This window comes from Caretta caretta, chromosome 9 (assembly GCF_965140235.1).
Source record: "Caretta caretta isolate rCarCar2 chromosome 9, rCarCar1.hap1, whole genome shotgun sequence".
NCBI lineage: Eukaryota > Metazoa > Chordata > Testudines > Cheloniidae > Caretta > Caretta caretta.
The window spans coordinates 58,234,033-58,254,508 of NC_134214.1; the positions used below are offsets into that span (position 1 = coordinate 58,234,033).

The 20,476-nt window shown below is 45.3% G+C and overlaps 1 protein-coding gene across 3 annotated transcripts in view; it reads right to left on the reverse strand.

The window, feature by feature from the left end:
• F8 (coagulation factor VIII) overlaps window positions 1-14,368 on the reverse strand; it is a 96,114-nt gene extending 81,746 nt beyond the window's left edge. Inside the window, exons 1-5 of one of the 3 annotated variants that reach the window (XM_075132342.1) lie at window positions 13,720-14,368; window positions 5,744-5,868; window positions 3,420-3,542; window positions 2,487-2,699; window positions 1,360-1,431 (exon numbers count right to left, since the gene is read on the reverse strand). In XM_075132342.1, coding sequence (XP_074988443.1) covers window positions 1,360-1,431; window positions 2,487-2,699; window positions 3,420-3,542; window positions 5,744-5,868; window positions 13,720-13,880 — 694 coding nt within the window. In that variant the 5' untranslated portion in view covers window positions 13,881-14,368. The remainder of the gene's footprint in view (window positions 1-1,359; window positions 1,432-2,486; window positions 2,700-3,419; window positions 3,543-5,743; window positions 5,869-13,719) is intronic. The other 2 variants (XM_048863627.2, XM_048863626.2) reach the window with 2 other exon arrangements.
• Window positions 14,369-20,476: the final 6,108 nt, after the last annotated feature.

A 20,476-nucleotide genomic window follows, 5' to 3' on the forward strand; every position in this document is an offset into this window, starting at 1 on the left:
GCTAGCTAGCTAAGATAGATAGATAGAGGGGGTGTACGGGGATAGATACATACAGGCATACATAGAGGGGGTGCATGGGGATAGATAGATAGATAGATTAGATTAGATTAGATTAGATTAGATTAGATTAGATATGTGGGTGTGTATGGCGATGGATGGATGGATGGATGGATGGATGGAAGGATGGACGGACTTATCCATATATACATACATAGAGAGTGTATATGGGGATAGATAGATTAGATTAGATAAAATTAGGTTAGATTAGATTAGATTAGATTAGATTAGATTAGATTAGATATGTGGGTGTGTATGGTGATAGATAGATCCATCCATCCATACATACATACATAGAGGGGTTGTATGGGGATAGATAGATAGATAGATAGATCAATTAGATTAGATAGATACGGGGGTGCCTGGGATAGTAAGGGGCTGATCCTGAGAGGTGCTCAGTTTTCATTTCAAAGTGCTAAGTACTCTCTATTCCCACTGAAGTCAACAGGAGTTGAGGTCGCTCAGCACCAGTAAAGCTCATCACAATCTAGATTTCCTCTATGGGTTTGACTGCCCTGTTGTCTGAAGGCTGTTTTTTCCATATGCTAGGGGGAATGCAGGGGCTGTCAAAAATTCTTTGCACCTGGACATCTTCAAGTGATTTAGAGTCATGAGGGTCCAGCTCTGAGAATAAAACCAGTGTCCCAGTACACTGAACCTCATGGCCAGGTGGAGGTTATCTTCCAGAGCTGTGATGCAGGAGACCAGATTTCAAATACCAGTCCTGGTGTCTCACCCCTCTGGCAGAGTGGGGAGTTTAGACTGCAGTCAGAGGTGGGGCTGCAGCGTAGGGATACAGACCCACACTAGCTTTGGTCTAACTAGCTCGGGTAAAGATAACAGTGAATCCACAACTGCCAGGGTAGCAGCTTGGGCTGTACAACCTCACTCAGGACCCTGAGTACGTGCTCAAGCAGCAAGCCTGTGTTGCTGTGGATTCATTGCTTATTAGATCAAAGTTAGCTCTGGTTTATCCCATGTGCTGCAGTTACACCTCCGATTGCAGTGTCAACACACCCAGTGTGTTCAGACTCAGCTCAGGAGGCAGCTCTGCAGCCAATCAAAAAAAGAGACTTTGTTCTCCAGGGCCGCCCATCCAGCACCTTCTGCCAGCCTAAAAGCAAATAAATACATCAAAGAAGGAAATACCCAGACCGTGAACTCCAGCTATGCTAAGGTGCGTTTGGCCATGCTGGCTTTGTTTGTAATATTCCAGATGTGGCACAAATTCTCCCAACCAGCAGAATCTGACTACCCTAAGCCAGGATACAGGATCTGGCCGCCCTCATACCATGTATTTACCTTCATCAATCACCGAGAAGAGCAACACGAATTCTTGCAATGTGCCCTGGGTTCCGTCTTTGGTCAGGGCTCCTACAAGCAAGAGGAGAGAAAGAGATGATGCTACTGTTAAAGAAACAGCAAGGGTGGTGTTGTATCTCGCTCTTCCCCTGGAGACCTTTTGTTCAACCTCTTGGAGGTAGCGAAGCCATTGCCAGGGCTTGCATGGGTTTGTGCTGATCTGGGAGGGGTACTCAGGAGGCAGCCTAATTCTTGCCTGCCATTGCTCATGGTCTTTGTCCAGTGCATGGAGTGATAAGGAAGTCCCCTTATCTGAAGAGCCAGTGCTGTGGCCTGGTGATCCTAAGGAGAAAGGCTCCTAGGGGAAAAGCAAAGGCTGTCACGAAGGCTCCCTGGTCTAGGTACTGAAGGGATAGTTCAATATGTCCTATCCTGACTCCCTCTTGTACCATACAGGATTTTATTTAATCACCTGAAACAGCCCATTTTATCTAGATCTGTGCTAAGTTGGCATCACTTTTTGCTCCTATGCACTTCAGGTACTACTGGGAACCAAGTTTTAGTCAATCTCCATTCTGGCAAAAGGATCATGCATAGAATAGGCAAGAGTATCCTAAATTTGGCTTGGTACTACACATCCTACATCATCTGTGTGTGATCTTTAAATCCATGCTGGCATGGCCCCATCTGTATTTGGTCTTCCAAAATCAACTTATCTGTGTGAAAAAATACCTAGACTTACACTGAATAATCATGGCATAGGTGAAAGCATCTAAAAAGGTGGACAAACATTCACACCCTGATACCATTGCCTCAGTAACTGCTTAGGAATCTCTGGGAAATACAAGAAATTCTTTGAGGGAAACAGATGACCAAGTTATTTCCAGCATGGCACTCGAAAATGTGTTAACTTTCTGGATTGGGAATGGATAAAGGCACCCTTTGGAAAATGTGTCAACCAGAAAATCTGTCAGTCCACAACAGATGCTGTTTCTCCCAGGGGTCCTGCCTTTGCTTCATACCCAATTTAAGGAAGATTCCAGTTTTCTTTTCAGTCATGACCAAATACTAAACGGTTGATTGGATTAAACCACCCACTTACTTTTCCGATTCCCCATGCCCCTCACCTGGCCTGCAGACAAGCAGGGCTCCGATCAAGCCAGAGTTGATGTCCTTCACGCTGTCAGTGTAAGAGAAGTAGGAGTAGGTCAGACATGACGCGTCAGACTCTGTTGGTCCTTGGTCTTCTAGGATTTCCCAAACATATGTGTGGGTCTTACCAGGATCCACCTCGTCATCTTCTTTCTCAGCCTGGCTGGTTTCATCCTTATACCCTGCCCCTAAAGCCAAAAGAGCAGCCCACTCATCACTGATGACCTCATCTCCACTGCACCAATGACCTGTCACCACACAACTGCCCTTTGTTTTATTATTATCATTCTTAAAAACAGTCTGGGCAGCCCGCAGCTCATCTCATTCTCTGTGCCTCTCTCCAGATTCATGAAGCTGGTTACTATCTGATACCTCTGTCTGACAGCTAGTTTTAGTGCAAACAGAAGATCAGTGTTAAATAGCCAAGTAATGGGTTAGTTCATTATCTGAATACTTGTTTAGTTTAAACCAGCTTGTTACTGGATGGACAGTTTCTGTTTGACATTTGCTGATTTCAAACTGGTGCACTAGAAATCCTGTGATAATTTCCCTTAACCATCCAATCACCTATCCATATATCTACCCAACCCACCTGCCTATGGTCCTAATCACCGTGGTCTCTGAACACCCACCAGAAGTTAAAAATATGACAATGCTCTCTCTCTTTCCCTCTTCCCTGCCACCAGGAATCTGGCTGGGTGGTAAGGTGGGGTTTTGTTGTTGTTTGTTTTTAATGCACCCATGAGAATGAGGTTTATGATGGGAAAACCTGGGCAAAGAGGTTGCTTTTCCATTTAGCTCTGAATGCAGCACAATATTCTTCTGCTCCCTGCTCCCACATCTCTGCCCTCCTGCAAACAAGCACTGTGACAGCTGTTACAGAGCCAGAGATAAGAGGACAGACCTACCCTCTGATGCTTTCCAGTATGTCACACCCACAGCATGGAGGCTGAAAGGGCGGGAAGCCAGATTCTTAAAGGTAACAACGACCATGTCATAGACTTCGGCTCGGATGGTGGGGCCCAGGAGACCTGAAAGAGCAAGAACAGTGCAGGGTAAGTGCTGTATACACAAGCAGCTGAGCTAAAAACAGAGACACAAGGGGAGTAGATCATATCCTGGAGAGGGACCATAGAGGCCCAGGAGTGTGTGGTACTTGATAACTGGAGAAATAGCCAGAGGTGTGGGGGCATCACGCTGGGAGGCCTAGAAACTTAGGACTGGAGAAGGGACCGCTTGAATCAACAAGTCCAGTCCCTACTATCACATGCAACCCGTCATAATCTTATCATGGAGGCATCATGGAGTCATCAGAGCTCTCCAGACGGAATTGAACAGGCTACCCTCCTGCAGCCTCCGGTTCTGTACGTTGTTTGGATGGACATTCTGTGTAGTGTGTGGGTACTGGGTGGATGGTGGCCTGAGCTATGCAGGAGGTCAGACTAGATGATCTGGTAGTCCCTTCTGGTCTTGGACTCTATGATGCTACTACAATGGCGTAACGTGCTGTTGAAGCAAAGCCAGGCAATCCCGGCTAGTACTCATGAGTCTATGAATGAACATGCCATGAGCAGAATGTGAGTTACTCTGCAGGTCCCAAGCCAAACTGTCCCAACAGGCAGCGGTCAGTTAGGATGATGTGGTATAAATCTTCCCTAGTTACTAAGGTGGTGTGCGGGGGAGGACGCTGGCAGAAAGCCATGTGCAGCCTTCCAGAGCCAGAGCACATGTCACAGCATCCTGAGGTGTTTATGGAGACTGGAGAAATTAAAAGCAAATTCAGGGTGATCCTTGTGGCTCTGAGAGGGAATTGAAGGAGTTGTGCCCTTAAAAAGCATATAAAGCTCAGACGCAGGGTAAAATTTTCAAAAGAACCTGACTTAGGAGCCTAAGTCCCATAGACTTTCAATCAGACTTAGGGTCTATCTACACTGCAATTGGATGTGTGATTGCAGCATGTGTAGACATACCTGAGCTAGCTGTAATCGAGCCAGCTTGGATGCCAACAGCAGTGATGCTGCAGCAGTACCAACTAGTTGCCTAATACATACCCAGAGTTGCAGGATGGTTTTTACAGCCCGCACAGATGCGGCTTCAGTGCTATTGGTGTCCGAGCTAGCTAGACCAAAGCTAGTTTGGATATGCCTACCCGTACTGCAGTCGCACCTCTGATTGCAGTGTGCACAGACCCCTAGACTCCTAAGTGCTTAACTCAGTTCTGAAAATGGGGCTGGAGCTTTTTGAAGATTTGACCCCCAAGTCCAAAGGAAACAAGATCCCACTTGTCCTCTGGAGCTAGAAAAAAATTATATGAAAATAAACATTGAAGGGTTTTTTTTAAAGAAAAAACACTCTTTAAAATAACAGCAATATCAGCACTGCTGTAAAGGGAATATAATTTAGCAATATGCTTGTAGAGGCTTCAATTTATTGAGCACTTTTAATAACCTTAGAGGCTACATGTCACTGACTTCAACCTATACTGTGTCAAAAAAGACCCCAAAAGACTCCAGCAAGATAAGAGGGAGACAAAGTGGGTGATCAACACAGTTATAGTAACACTGCACCCAGCGAGACATGGCATGTGAACAGATTTCTTGCCAAGCTTGTCCAACATGCTAAGGATGAGCAAAAACCAGATCAGTTGGAGAGGAAGAAATGCATTCTTCCACTAAGAAATAAACATCTTAAGGTTTAAAATAATTGTTTCTTTTTAAGCAACTGAAAGTTGTGATAGTTCAGAAATGTTACTATACAGGAATAAAACAGTAGAAATGTTGACTTGGACCAAGGAAAATTGAGTCGAGAAGATACTGCATCTCCTTGTACCAGGTTTGTGTTGTTCAAATGGTAGCTTGGTTCCCTGGGTAATTTCTTCCCCATTGCCTCATCACGGGAACTTGCCGGTTCGTTGCAAAACTAATGCTGCAGTGCATTGCAAGTCATTACTATATTTTGCAACAGAGATGGTTGCATTTTGATGGTGTGTGAAGTGATCGCTATGTATAATTTGTAAGGGGCTTCGGGAGTCTTTGGGATGAAAGGTGATCTATCTATCTATCTATCTATCTTCATCATTGTAGTATATGATATAGTATATCCGCAGTTAAAACTATATCTGTCTAGGTTCCTGTACCACTCTCCTCACCATACAATCTAGTATAAATAAAGACCATTAGATGTATTTCAAGCTATTGATCATTAGACTATAGATAACAATCATTCTCTTTACCCATCCAGGCTGGTTTGGGCTTAGTTTGCGTGAACGAGGAATCAGTATATTCCACAAACACCGCCTTCTTGTACCGAGTGGAAATGCCAGACATAGGTGACTTTTGACCTTGGACCCCTGAATCTCTGCATTAAAGAAGGAAAAAATTAGCACTGGTTGTACAGATCCATCTATAAGGTGTTTACAAATACCCCTTTCCTCCCTCATCCCCAAAATATCACACCCTTGTGTCGGTTCTAGTCAATACCTGCCCTAATACATGTATGAAAAGATCTTCTGTACTTTCCACAGTATGCATCCGATGAAGTGAGCTGTAGCTCACAAAAGCTTACGCTCAAATAAATTGGTTAGTCTCTAAGGTGCCACAAGTACTCCTTTTCTTTTTGCGAATACAGACTAACACGGCTGTTACTCTGAAACCTAATACACCCTGTAAATTTCCTAATACCCGCTGCATGAGTTTTTAAACTGTTATTACTAAGTTTTCTGTAATAACATAACATGATGTGTCATTCTGGATTAAGATGCATCATAATGAGACTTCTTACCACTTTATACAATACACACATGCTGACAAGATCCACTGATGAGTATGATTGATCGATTGATTGTGAACATGTGAATCTATCTATCTGAGGTGGTAAGAGTTTGATAAGAAACATATCCTCTATATGGTCCATTATCCTGCATAATACAAGGACCCAATTTCCTCAGACATTTATGTTTACCTCTTTTCAACTGCAGGCACATCAGATATACTGTACCAGCTCAGAGCACCTAGCCCATCTAATCTAGCACCCTTTTATCTGTAGGAGCCAGTCTCTCCTGCTTTACAGAAAAGTAAAGTTCATAATGCACCTGCTCAGCTGTGGAATGCTTTTCATAAGTACCTTATTCATCCAAAGAGAAAGAACCTCACAATGACTGACATGTGGATTAAAATCATGGATTTCCTTCATGCATTAGACTATAGGGTTGTGGGGACAGAGCCCTTGTCTTCCTATGTTTGTACAGTGCCATGAGTTTGACTGGGAATTTACCACTGGGTTATAATTAGGGTTGGAAGGATTAGATTTTTATCTGTAAATGTCAGTAAATGTCAATGTCAACGTACTCACACAAACCAACACCAAAATATTTCCATTGATAATAATAAAAATGTACATATAAGCAAAGTAAAAAAAAATGCTGCTTGAGAACTTATTAGAGTTTCATTTAAGGCTATTTACTTTGTATATTTTGACATATGATGTTGACAATTTGTGTTCTAACGTTTATAAAGCTTTAACATTTTTTATTCTCAACATCTACCGTCATTAAATAATTATTGCCAGACTCTCACCCCATAATTTCCTGTGAAAATGTAAATAGATAAAAATAGAAAAAATGCATTAAAAATAAACATTGATATTATTTGTCAAAATTATTTTTTGAAAGATCAACTTCTTTCAAGCCTTGTTATACTGCAGCCCTTGCAAACCCCACATGCTAAGCCATGGAGCTGCAGCCCCTGTGACCAGTATATGCACAGAAACAGGTTGATTTGCAATCAGGGGCTGTCAGGCACAGAATTTTTCGTTGCCGGTTCCACACGGTGAACTTTGCCAAAACACATATATGTGGTTTTCTGCCCTCTACTGGTTGCAAAGTGTCAGACCTTCTCATGGGGAGGTGAGCTTTGGCGAGCTTCCCAATGAGCTTGCTCAGGAGAGGGAGATTAGATGCTGAGTATTCAGATATCAAAGTCTGTTAATGATGCACGTCATTTCTGAGCTGCAGCACCCTGTTATTGCAGTCTTTGACACCCCAGATAGCCATGCCCTGTGTCCAGTGCCTTGGCAGTACAGTATTCCAGCTCTCGTCCTCTCTGGCAGGGAGATCAGGATAGATTTTTGAATTTCTGCTTAGGGATTAGAGTGAGGTCCTGAAATTCATTTAATTTATACCCGAACTAGGATTTGCACCCTGGTCACTTAGCAATGAGATGTGATCTCATTGTGAGATGGAAGGCAGCTTTAATGATTTAGCACACTGACTGCACCACCTAGACCTACTATTGATTTTTTTTAAGTTGCTTAACAAACTCATTATATAGGAGAAATCCAGTAAATTTCTCAGGATAACAAAGCTTTGAATTTCTCCAGGGATTGTAGAGGATGCCTTATCAGTCTCAGCCCACAGACCATTTCCAGTAATGAATGCTCTCACTGATTACTGCAGGGTGTTTTCTTTGGAACACAAGCCAGTTGCTATTTTTCCCCTTGAAGAAATGGAAGAGATTTCTCTCCCTTATGACTAATACTTCATTTGTAATAACATTAGCTGGCTTAATTTTTCCTAAAGGGGAAATGAAGGGGGACTGAGTGACACAGAAAACTGGCAAGGGCCAGGATTATAGACACATTCAATGAACTATACGTCTGAAAAATTTCCCCGAGCTCTACTGATGAGTGACTGTCTCCTGAATCCACAGAACAAGATAGCAGCAGTGCAAGCATCTCCATGCCACCCAGCCAATATGACTGTAACCTGGTCTGGACAGATTGGAGAAAATTAGATGAATTTAGTCTCCACAGTTTATTCAGTCAATGGACTCTTTACTGAACTGGCCAGTTAGTTCCAGTTATAGCTGTGATTTCTGTTGCTCCTTGACCACTGGCAATTGAGACCACCAAACTCATTTCACATTAGCCACAGTACTGTCATTAGATTGTACCATTTTGCACTCACTGGGTGATATGTCCCTGATTTGAGCTGGTACCCCAAAGATAAAAGGCTTTGGTCATTCCACTGAAATGAGTCAGATTATTTGAATCTTTATGCCAAGAAAATCTGGTTTTGGTGACAATTGAAAAAGCATTCAGCGCTGTAGGGCCTGATTCTAATCTCATGTATACTACTGTAAGACAGCAGCCACTCCACTAGGCCAAAGGAATGGTACCAGCAGGAAACTAGCATAGATTCTGGTCCTTAAATACTGTGCCCAAGGGGAGTCAGTTATGCATGGTGATGCTGCTGCTGCACAAATGCTCCTTTTGCATTCCCTGCAAGCATCGTTAACAGGGCAGAATCCAGAAATTCAAAGGAGAATCCGGTTGGCTCTGGATCAGAGGTGAAGTAAGAGTTTGGATGCCCAAGCATTTTTGCCAGGACTTCTTATCAGATCACGTCACAGTGGAATTCTTACCCTAAGAGCAGACTAAGTGAAGGCAGATAGTGCCTGGAACATTTCATCAGCATTGTTAGGCTTCCTTATCTATTAATTTCTTCAGAGTTCTGAGGCAGCCAAGGTAAACACTCTGCACTGTTGTCATACTAAAGACCTAAATTACCACCCAGTCCTCCTTTGCCAAAAGGCTTGGAGGCTGAGAAGAGATTCTCAAGGCTTTGATAGGACACACAGAGACCCTGTTCCCCACTCCACTCAACCCCAGGAAAGGGAATGCCTGTCACCCACCAGGAGTCACCAAATAGATTTAGTCTCTTGGAATGCAGGGAAGGAATTAGAAACAAGGGAAATAAGTAACAGATAAGAAGTTCTGTGTGTTTCCATTAGATGAAGTTAGTTTAGATAGCAGCAGGCTAGTGTATCTGAGCAGTTTCAGACATCAAAGTCCTTCAGGAACATAGCTGGGAGAGGACAGAGCACACCCATCTTCAGGGACCCACTCAAACCCCCAAATGGGCCATGAAAGCCACCAGTGTAATTGGTGAACACTTCCAGTCATCCTGCCTCCAGAAGGGGTAACTTCATCGGTTGCCAATCAGCACTCTCAGAAGCATAAACGAACTAGGAAAATACAACCTAGATGGAATTACTATAAGGTGGGTGCATAACTGGTTGGAAAACCATTCCCAGAGAGTAGTTAGCAGTGATCCACAGTCATGCTGGAAGGGCATAATGAGTGAGGACCCGCAGGGATTGGTTCTGGGTCTGATTCTGTTCAATATCTTCATCAATGATTTAGATAATGGCATAGAGTCCTGCACTTAGGACAGAAGAATCCCTTGCACCGCTACATGCATTGCTACAGACTAGGGACCAAGTGGCTAGGCAGCAGTTCTGCAGAAAAGGACCTAGGGGTTACAGTGGATGAGAAACTGGATATGAGTCAACAGTGTGCCCTTGTTGCCAAGAAGGCCAATGGCATTTTGGGATGTATAAGTAGAGGCATTGCCAGCAGATCGAGGGACGTGATCGTTCCCCTCTATTTGACATTGGTGAGGCCTCATCTGGAGTGCTGTGTCCAGTTTTGGGCCCCACACTACAAGAAGGATGTGGAAAAATTGAAAAAACGTCCGGCGGAGAGCAACAAAAATGATTAGGGGACTGGAACACATGATTTATGAGGAGAGGCTGAGGGAACTGGGATTGTTTAGTCTGGGGAAGAGACTTGATATTCTATGATTCTATATGTGTCCCGGACCACTTCTTTCTTCACAGAGGGCTGGTCACCTCCTCCCCATGCTATGCTGCCCAGTGCAGTAGTCTGGGAGCTGACCTTGTTCGTGAAGACAGAGGCAAAAAAAGCATTGAGTACATTAGCTTTTTCCACATCCTCTGTCACTAGGTTGCGTCCCACATTCAGTTCCTTGCGTTCCTTGACTTTCTTGTTGTTGCTAACATACCTGAAGAAGCCCTTCTTGTTACTCTTAACATCTCTTGCTAGCTGCACCTCCAGGTTTGATTTGACCTTCTTGATTTCACTCCTACATTCCCGAGCAATATTTTTATACTCTTCCCTGGTCATTTATCCAAGCTTCTACTTCTTGTAAGCTTCTTTTTTGTGTTTAAGATCAGCAAGGATTTCACTGTTAAGCCAAGCTGGTCGCCTGCCATACTTACCATTCTTTTTACACATCGGGATGGTTTGTCCCTGTAACCTCAATAAGGATTCTTTAAAATACAGCCAGCTCTCCTGGACTCCTTTCCCCCTCATGTAATTCTCCCAGGGGATCCTGCCCATCAGTTCCCTGAGGGAGTCAAAGTCTGCTTTTCTGAAGTCCAGGGTCTGTATTCTGCTGCTCTCCTTTCTTCTCTGTGTCAGGATCCTGAACTCGACCATCTCATGGTCACTGCCTCCCAGGTTCCCATCCACTTTTGCTTCCCCTGCTAATTCTTCCCAGTTTATGAGCAGCAGGTCAAGAAGAGCTCTGCCCCTAGTTGGTTCCTCCAGCACTTGCACCAGGAAATTGTCCCCTACATTTTCCAAAAACTTCCTGGAGTGTCTGTGCACCGCTGTATTGCTCTGCCAGCAGATATCAGGGTGATTGAAGTCTCCCATGAGAACCAGGGCCTGCGATCTAGTAACTTCCGTTAGTTGCCAAAAGAAAGCCTCGTTCACCTCATCCCCCTGGTCTGGTGGTCTATAGTAGACTCCCACCATGACATCACCCTTGTTGCTCACACTTCTAAACTTAATCCAGAGACTCTCAGGTTTTTCTGCAGTTTCTTACCAGAGCTCTGAGCAGTCATACTGCTCCATTACATACAATGCAACTCCCCCACCTTTTCTGCGCTGTTGCAAAAGAAAACAAACATCATTCAGTGATTTATTAGCAATATTGTAAGCAAGACATGAGAAGTAATTCTTTCATGCTACTTCACGCTGATTAGGCCTCAACTGGAATATTGTGTCCAGTTCTGGGTGCCACATTTTAGGAAAGATGTGGACAAATTGGAGAAAGTCCAGAGAAGAGCAACAAAAATTGATTAAAGTTCTAGAAAACATGACCTATGAGGGAAGTTTGAAAGTTTGAAGTTTGGGTTTGTTTAGTCTGGAGAAGAGAAGACTGAGAGGGGACATGATAACAGTTTTCAAGTACATAAAAGGTTGTCACAAGGAGGAGGGAGAAAAATTGTTGTAGTTAACTTCTGAGGATAGGACAAGAAGCAATAGTCTTATATTGCAGCAAGGACCCAATTTAAAAGAAACTGTGCAAACAGCTTGAAAGCATATTGACCCACAGTTTGGGTCAGCCGCAGAGTTCGGACCTTTAGCTCCTTGGCACAGACCTCTGCTACTTGAGCTAGTAGAGTAATTGACAGTAATAGCAGGCTGAGTATCTGGACCAGGCATCAGAGGGGGACGAGACACACTCTGCCAGTGGGTTTTACAGACATCTGCTGAGAGTGGAGGACTGGAGAGATTTAGATATCCTGGGTTCAATTCCAGGTTCTGGAGGGAGTGTGCTTTAGTGATGGGAGACTCTTCTGCCCCCTATCCTCCACACCCCCATCTGCTCCTATCTTCCTTGCCCCCACCCCTCTCTCTGCTCCTATCCAATCCAATCCCCCTCCCCTGTTCCTGTCTCCCACTACTTCTCCCCACTTTCTGGCTCCTGTAATCCCCCCTTCCTGTGTTCCCCCATTCTCCACCCCAATTCCTCATCCCTCTGCATTCAGGCCACACCCTCCTCCATGCTGCCTGGGCGCCAGCGGGGGGAACACTGAGGCAACAGGAGGCACAGCCTCCCTGCTCACAGCTGTGGTGCCTGGTACCAGGCCAACCTGGCATAGCAATTGCGGGGAGAGTCCTGCAGCCCCCAGATGCAGCATGCTCAGTCGCTCTGAGGGGGATGGCACATATGCAGTCCAGTCACACGTAGGAGTTGTGAGGGGTTGGAACGTGCTCAGTGCAGATGGCATCATCGGATAATTTAGCTGTCAAAGTCTAACAAATCTCTACAGAACATGTGAAAACTGCAATTTTTCAAAGACTCAGACTTGGCCAAATTTGGACAGATTTTCCCAGGAAAAGCAAAAAGGCACATCCCTGAGTTCAGGGCAACTCCCCCGCCAAATGTCCTGTCCTGCTGCAAAGTACCTGGGTGCTAGAACTTCTCAAAAAAATTCTTACAATCAATTCATTCACATGGACAAAACAACATATTTTCCCCTAATTTCATTCTTGGAAATGGCCAAACCACTTCTGCTGAAATGTTTAAAAATATTCCACTTGAGGCAGACACCACGCATGGAAAACTTCAGCCCAAACAGTTACAGTTTGGCAAAATTATAAGCAACTGAAAACAGTTCTAATGGGAAGTGTTGGCCAACCTTACCTAAAGGTGTCACGACGATATCATTTGTAACCTTTGAGCTGTGCTTTGTAATGGAAAGCACAGTCCACAGCTATTAACTCATCAAAAAGCAAATCAGAACCCTACTTAGGGTAGGGTGAGGGAAGGGTTACTCATCTGGTACCAGCCGGAGAAGCAATTCCTATCTTATCATACAAGGTCTCAGTCACAAATAAATTAACTAGATTTGGGATGGAAAAATGCATAGTTTTTAAAGTCATAGTTAATAATAATTACCCTACATGACCGCAACCTAAAACTCCAACATCAAAGCAGTTCTCGCTGGCTACATGTGCAGAATTAACCCATATGTCTAACCACACTGTGTGTGTGCCTGGATGAATGTATGTGTATGTCTGAGTGTGTGCAAGAGTGAGTTTGTGGGCCTGATTCTCCCTGCCTTGAACCATGTCCAATGATTTACACCTGTGAAAGTGGAGTGCAAAGCAAGTGTGAGGATTCTAGTAAATCAAAATTCTCCACTCACCTGCACCGCTGGAAGCATTCTACATCTACTTTGCATAGACACCAGTGATGATGTAATGTGCAAGGCATTGGGAGAATCAGATTTTGTGTGTCCACATGTATACACACATACACACAATATGATGCGCACACACAAATATGCCCTCACACACATGCACACACTCAGATTAAATCACACATGCACAGATGCACTCATGCACATTCAAACAGATATACCCCCACAAACAGATGCACACACACTCATGTACATACAGCTGCATTTACACACATATTTTATAGTTGCCATATTTCCCTGGGGGCCACCATCACCTCTGTGAAGCAGGGTGCCACCTTCCTCAAAGCCAAGATGAGAGCTCCCTACGGACATCACATGACAGTCGGAACATTTACAGTACAAATGGCCTTACCCAGCTGGTGCCTGCAGCACAGAGAGCAGGCTGCTGTGCACATAGTCCCAGTACGTCTCCACGGCACCAATGTAGTATCTTCTGGTGATTCCAAAGCTCTCCTGAAAGAAACAACCCAGCAGAAAGCAGCACAGGACTCCTCCCGGCATGGTGCCCCTCATACTGGAGAGGCAGAAGAGTTTCTGATTAAAAAAATAAATTTCTGACAAGAAAAAGATTTATCTTCCATCCAGCAGCTTTAATCCACAGGAAAAAATGAGGGGAAACCGGCACCCACTGGCTCAGTCAAACCTCTGGAAAGGTTTCTGAGGACATCAGGAGACGGAGTCATTGTGACCGGAGCAGTGCAGAGGGGAACATGCGTAAGTGACGGGATCTCCCTTCTGGGTAGTAGCAACAGGATGAGAGGAAAAAACAAAGGGAAAAGGGAGGCCAAGCAAAGCTTAAACTTTTCCTGGTCTGCAGCACTCCAGGTGCAGGGTGTTTATTTGTATTCCGAGGCATCCACTGAGTCAAAATCTTGGAGTGAGTTGTGAAAGGGAGGGGTTTGTTGGCCAGGGGAATTTAGGTGTGGTCTCTGCCTACTCTCTCAGCTGCAAAGGAAAAAAGCAAGGCTTGGGTCAAGTTCAGTCTCTCACAGTCCATAGAGAGCAAGGTGCTTTACTCTCTCATAGCAATAAGCAGCCAGGATGCAGAGACTAGCCTGAGCTGCAAAATTATGATTCCATCTAGATATGAAAACTGTTCAAATCCAGGGCTTGGTCCAGCCCATTATAGATTCAGGGGCCAAGAAGGAAATTTGGACTCAAAGCCAAGTTCTGGTTCTGCAGCCTCTGAAAGTTCATGAAGTGCAGATTCCGGGGACAGTGTATTCCCAACATCGCTCTTATGGTATTGATACATATGGCTTATTGCAGATAGGCAGGGCTGTCTAGCTCTAGTGATCAACATAGCCTCACATGCTGACATCATACAGTGTAACCACTTGCTGACATCATATAGTGTAACCACACTAAAGATGGACCCAAAGCAAAGCTCCAGATCCAAACACTTCCAGACTAGTCATTGCCATCAGATGACTGTTGAGTAGCTTATACACAACAGTTACAGGTCTCTCATTCCAACAGCTGCTGTTCCAATAGGGAAGCAAAACAATGAACGGGCCATGGAGACCAACCCCACTGCTTATCGGGGAAATCCTTTGTTCATGGCGACAGCTGCCACCAGTGTGTGAGGGAGTGGGTGAAAGTTGGGGTATCTAAAATCCCAGATCATCTGTGACTTTTGATGACTGAAGCTTGTTTGATTCTCAGCGATCCCACACCAGTTTGATCCAATGCCTTGCCTCAGTCTTTAATGAGGATCTTAGGGATAATGGTAGCATGACAAATGGGAATGGGACGACTGGAGGTAGATATTACCATATCTGAGGTAAAAACAAAACTCGAACAGCTTAATGGGACTAAATCGGGGAGCCCAGATAATCTTCATCCAAGAATATTAAAGGAATTGGCACATGAAATTGCAAGCCCATTCGCAAGAATTTTTAATGAATCTGTAAACTCAGGCATTGTACCATTTCACTGGAGAATTGCTAACATTGTTCCTATTTTTAAGAAAGGGGGAAAAAAGTGATCCAGGTAACTACAGCCTGTTAGTTTGGCAACTGTAGTATGCGAGGTCTTGGAAAAAATGTTGAAGGAGAAAGTAGTTAAGGACATTGAGGTCAGTGGTAAATGGCACAAAATACAACATGGTTTTACAAAAGGTAGATCGTGCCAAACCAACCTGATCTCCTTCTTTGAGAAAGTAACAGATTTTTTTAGACAAAGGAAATGCAGTGGATCTCATTTACCTAGATTTCAGTAAGGCGTTTGATACGGTGGCCACCTGGGGAGTTAAATTGGAAAAGATGGGGATCAATATGAAAATTGAAAGGTGGATAAGGAATTGGTTAACAGGGAGACTACAGCAGGTCCTACTGAAAGGTGAACTGTCAGGCTGGAGGGAGGTTACCAGTGGAGTTCCTCAGGGATTGGTTTTGGGACCAATCTTATTTAATCTTTTTATTACTGACCTTGGCACAAAAAGTGGGAGTGTGCTAATAAAGTTTGCGGATGATACAAAGCTGGGAGGTATTGCCAATTTAGAGAAGGACCGGGATATCCTACAGGAGGATCTGGATGACCTTGTAAACTGGAGTAATAGTAATAGGATGAAATTTAATAGTGAGAAGTGTAAGGTCATGCATTTAGGGATTAATAACAAGAATTTTAGTTATAAGCTGGGGACGCATCAATTAGAAGTAACGAAGGAGGAGAAGGACCTCGGAGTATTGGTTGATCACAGGATGACTATGAGCCGGCAATGTGATATGGCCTTGAAAAAAACTAATGCCGTCTTGGGATGCATCAGGTGAGGTATTTCCAGTAGAGATAAGGAGGTGTTAGTACCGTTATACAAGGCACTGGTGAGACCTCACCTGGAATACTGTGTGCAGTTCTGGTCTCCCATGTTTAAGAAGGATGAATTCAAACTGGAACAGGTACAGAGAAGGGTACTCAGATGATCCGAGGAATGGAAAACCTGTCTTATGAAAGGAGACTCAAGGAGCTTGGCTTGTTCAGCCTAACTAAAAGAAGGTTGAGGGGGAGATATGATTGCTCTCTATAAATATATCAGAGGGATAAATACCAGAGAGGGAGAGGAATTATTTAAGCTCAGTACCAATGTGGACACAAGAACAAATGGATATAAACTGGCCATCGGGAAGTTTAGACTTGAAATTCGATGAAGGTTTCTAACCATCAGAGGAGTGAAGTTCTGGAATAGCCTTTGAAGGGAAGCAGTGGGGGCAAGAGACCTATCTGGCTTCAAGATTAAACTCGGTAAGTTTATGGAGGAGATGGTATGATGGGATAACATGATTTTGGCAATTAATTGATCTTTAACTATTCATGGTAAATAGGCCCAATGGCCTGTGATGGGATGTTAGATGGGGTGGGATCTGAGTTACTACAGAGAATTCTTTCCTGGGTATCTGGTTGGTAAAACTTGCCCACATGCTCAGGGTTCAGCTGATCGCCATATTTGGGGTCGGGAAGGAATTTTCCTCCAGGGCAGATTGGAAGAGGCCCTGGGGTTTTTTCTCTTTCCTCTGCAGCATGGGGCACGTGTCACTTGCTGGAGGATTCTCTGCACCTTGAAGTCTTTAAACCACGATTTGAGGACTTCAATAGCTCAGACATAGGTGAGAGGTTTATTGCAGGAATGGGTGGGTGAGACTCTCTGGCCTGCACTATGCAGGAGGTCAGACTAGATGATCATAATGGTCCCTTCTGACCTTAATATCTATGATTCTATGAGCCTATGAGAAGTTTAACCTTGATACCTCCTGATGCCAAGGTGTGTGTGTGCCGGAGCACATGTGCCAAGATCTGGGTATCAACTCTGTCTGGCAATATCCTGAATAAAAATTGCTTCCCAGTACAATGTGCTTTGTTTATGCCTGATAATAGTGAGCCCGGTCCTGAAGACAACAGGAGTTTTGCTTTTTGTGGGAGCAGGACCAGGCCCTACACAGAGGGTTATACATACTAATACAAGGCTAATCAAACTTCACGTTTTTGGGCATCAGCTAATCACCATAAAGGACATTTCTGTCCATGGAATAAGGCTGCACTATTGAGTAAGTACACTCTGGATTTATTTTCCACTTTCCTCTGGAGCATTAGTCAGGTTGGATGCTGGTCTACATAGTCTGAACTGCTATAGCAGGGGTGGCCAACCTGTGGCTCCGGAGCCACATGCGGCTCTGCAGAAGTTAATATGCGGTTCCTTATATAGGCACCGACTCCGGGGCTGGAGCTACAGGGGCCAACTTTCCAATGTGCCAGGGGGGTGCTCAATGCTCAAACCCTGGCTCTGCCACAGGCTCTGCCCCCACTCCACCCCTTCCTGCCCCTTCTCCTGAGCCCGCTATGCCCTTGCTCTTCCCCTTCCAAGCCTCCAGCACCCCACAAAACAGCTGATTGGAAGGTACGTGGAGGGAGGTGGAGGCGCTGATCGGCGGGGCTGCCAGTGGGCACTGGGAGCAGGAGGAGGGGAGCTGATGGGGGGCTGCTGACGTATTACTGTGGCTCTTTGGCAATGTACATTGGTAAATTCTGGCTCCTTCTCAGGCTCAGGTTGGCCACCCCTGTGCTATGGACTATCCTACATACCAACATGGGCAAAAATCACGTGGATTAGCCTCATACCACATCCACCCCAATTACAGGCTCAAGGGAAATCCCTTTTCTGGGCGTTACAGAGGACCACAAGACGACCCACAAATGTCTCCTACATGTATGCCACACAGTCATCTACCCCTCTTTAAACACTTCCATTCCACCACACACTTTCTTTAAAATCACCCCCAGTGGGGAATCCATTATGAACACACCCACTTGGCTGGACCCAAATGGAGTGACAGAATGAAAGAGAGTTGGAAACACCCCATGCCACAATGCCTAGTGACCTTCTGCATGGCAAAAGCAAACAACTTTCCTCTCTCTGAGTCTAGGAGAGCAGCTCATAAATGATTCACCAAAATGTTTTATGCAAATCTTTCACTATTTTTAAGTTCACATTTTTCTTTCTCGTTTTTAAGGACCAGAAAATTCTCCCCCCACTCTGAGTTCATTGATTTTTTTCTCTCTGTAAACAAATAATAAAAAGGTAGGAAGATGAGGAGTGAGGGTCCTGCCTTGCTTTGTCCTCTGCTATGCAAATGAGATGATGCGGGAAATGCTCCATGAGTCATTCCTAGGAAGCCTCTTCTCTGCAGTAATGCACATGCAAGGTGAACAACTCCTTGGCTGCTCCTTGAGGCACCTAAGGGAGTGGGGGGACTGCAGGGAAGAGGCCAGTGCACCTTGACTGCTCAGCTGAACCCCAGTTAGGCTTAAGAGAGGCCACCTGGGACCTAGAGGGAAGGAGCTCGGGTCATGGTTACTGGAACAATTTTGATATTGTGGGTGCTGAGAACCATTGAACCAAAATGGGTGCTGGAACAATTTTGATAGTGCGGGTACTAAGAACCATTGAACCAAACTGTAAACCCTGTATATAATGGAAACCACTTCAAGCCAGGGGTGCTGCAGCACCCCCCGCATCCGTCGTTCCAGCATCTATTGCTGGGGTGAGTCAGAGCATGAGAGGAACCAGAAGGAGGAGGTGTCTGAGACTCAGAGACAGGATGCAGCAAGGAAGAGCTGGCAGCAGTTGCTTGGAAGAAAGCAGTAGGAGACCCAGTAGAGAGAGCTGAGTTCCCACAAGAGCTGGAACGGGAGTATTGGTGAGAACTGGCCACAGCTGGGGGAGCTGATGAGCAGCCCCCAGGAAAAGGGGAAGAGCCATCTTGGTCAAGGGAAGCCAAGCCTGGAAGCAAGAGGATGGCTGCTGAAGGGTGGATCCCTGAGCCAGGGTAGGATGCACAGGCAAGGAGGTGTGGGGAGGGGAATGCTGTGGGGAGCCCTCTTGCAGGAGACCTGACTTGGGGACTGTGTAGTAAAGGAGTTGTGAGACTGATCCCTCAGGCAGGGAAGCCTTGAGAGTGGGGCCCTGCATGAGGAGGAAAAGGACCTGGGAACACAATGCTGCAATTGATTCTTGGGTAGGTGACGTCAGGTGATCTCCCCAGAGAGGGGAATGGAAAACCTGTTGCATCTTGGTATGTTTATGATGGGAATTGGAGAATGGTTTTACTACAAGGGTTTTTGGGAATCACTGCTCTGGTGTAGTTGAATAAATTAAGGCCGGAGGCGGGCTTTGTGTCAGACACTGAAAGATATGGTCCATTTGTGGGTGGAAGAAAGGGGAAACTGAGGCAGGTCTATCTGTTGTGCTGCAGCCTGACACTGGAGGGTGCCCCACAAGGGGCTAGCCTGCCACAGGGGGAATTTGTATTCACAAAGGCACAACAGATTTAATCAAGACAGATCTCTGCTTTCTTCTCCCTCAAAGAAAGACATCTCATTATCCTCTAATGATCACCAGTGCTACAGGCTCAGTTCTGAACAATGCCACACACAGAAGCCAGGCTGGGAATCTCTGGCGAGCAGTGTGGGGTGGAGCTGACCTCTCCTGTGCTGTTCCTCTGAGGGCCACCGAGCTTGTCCTCCATGACAGGAGTGCAGGCTCTTCCTGGACTGGAGCCCAGTTGTGGGGTACACTGGCTCACACTTACGCACTCCATGTCCTGGCAATGGCATCGAGGTGCACACAATGTCCCCATTGGATAGGTCCAACACTCAGGGCTCACTTACCACTTACCACCCACCTCCCCCCACCCCAGAATAAATTAGAGCAGCTCTGAGAGATACCTTTGTCCCTCAGGTCCTGTGTCAATCACAGCTTGGCTGGCCCTGGGGACCCTGGGAGCCAGGGAGAGCATTTATCCCACAGTCCGTGGTAGGTGTGGGCTTTATACTCAGTCACACGCATATTTATTCGTTAAGGCCCTGCTCATGGGTACTGAGCCAATAGAAGCCACTGGATGGAGCTCCTCCCAGGAGCTGAGCCCCATGGCAGCACTCACAGCACTGAGCCCCAGCTCCTTGAGTGGAAGGAACAGGAATCCAGCCCAGCCCTTGTCTCCCCACCAGACACCAAGAACTTGCCCTTTTCCCCAATGGAAAATATTTTCTTCCTCTTTCTTTCCGTTTTCTGTTCCCCTTCATGTCACCCTTTGAATCTCCTTGGCACTGATGCAAAT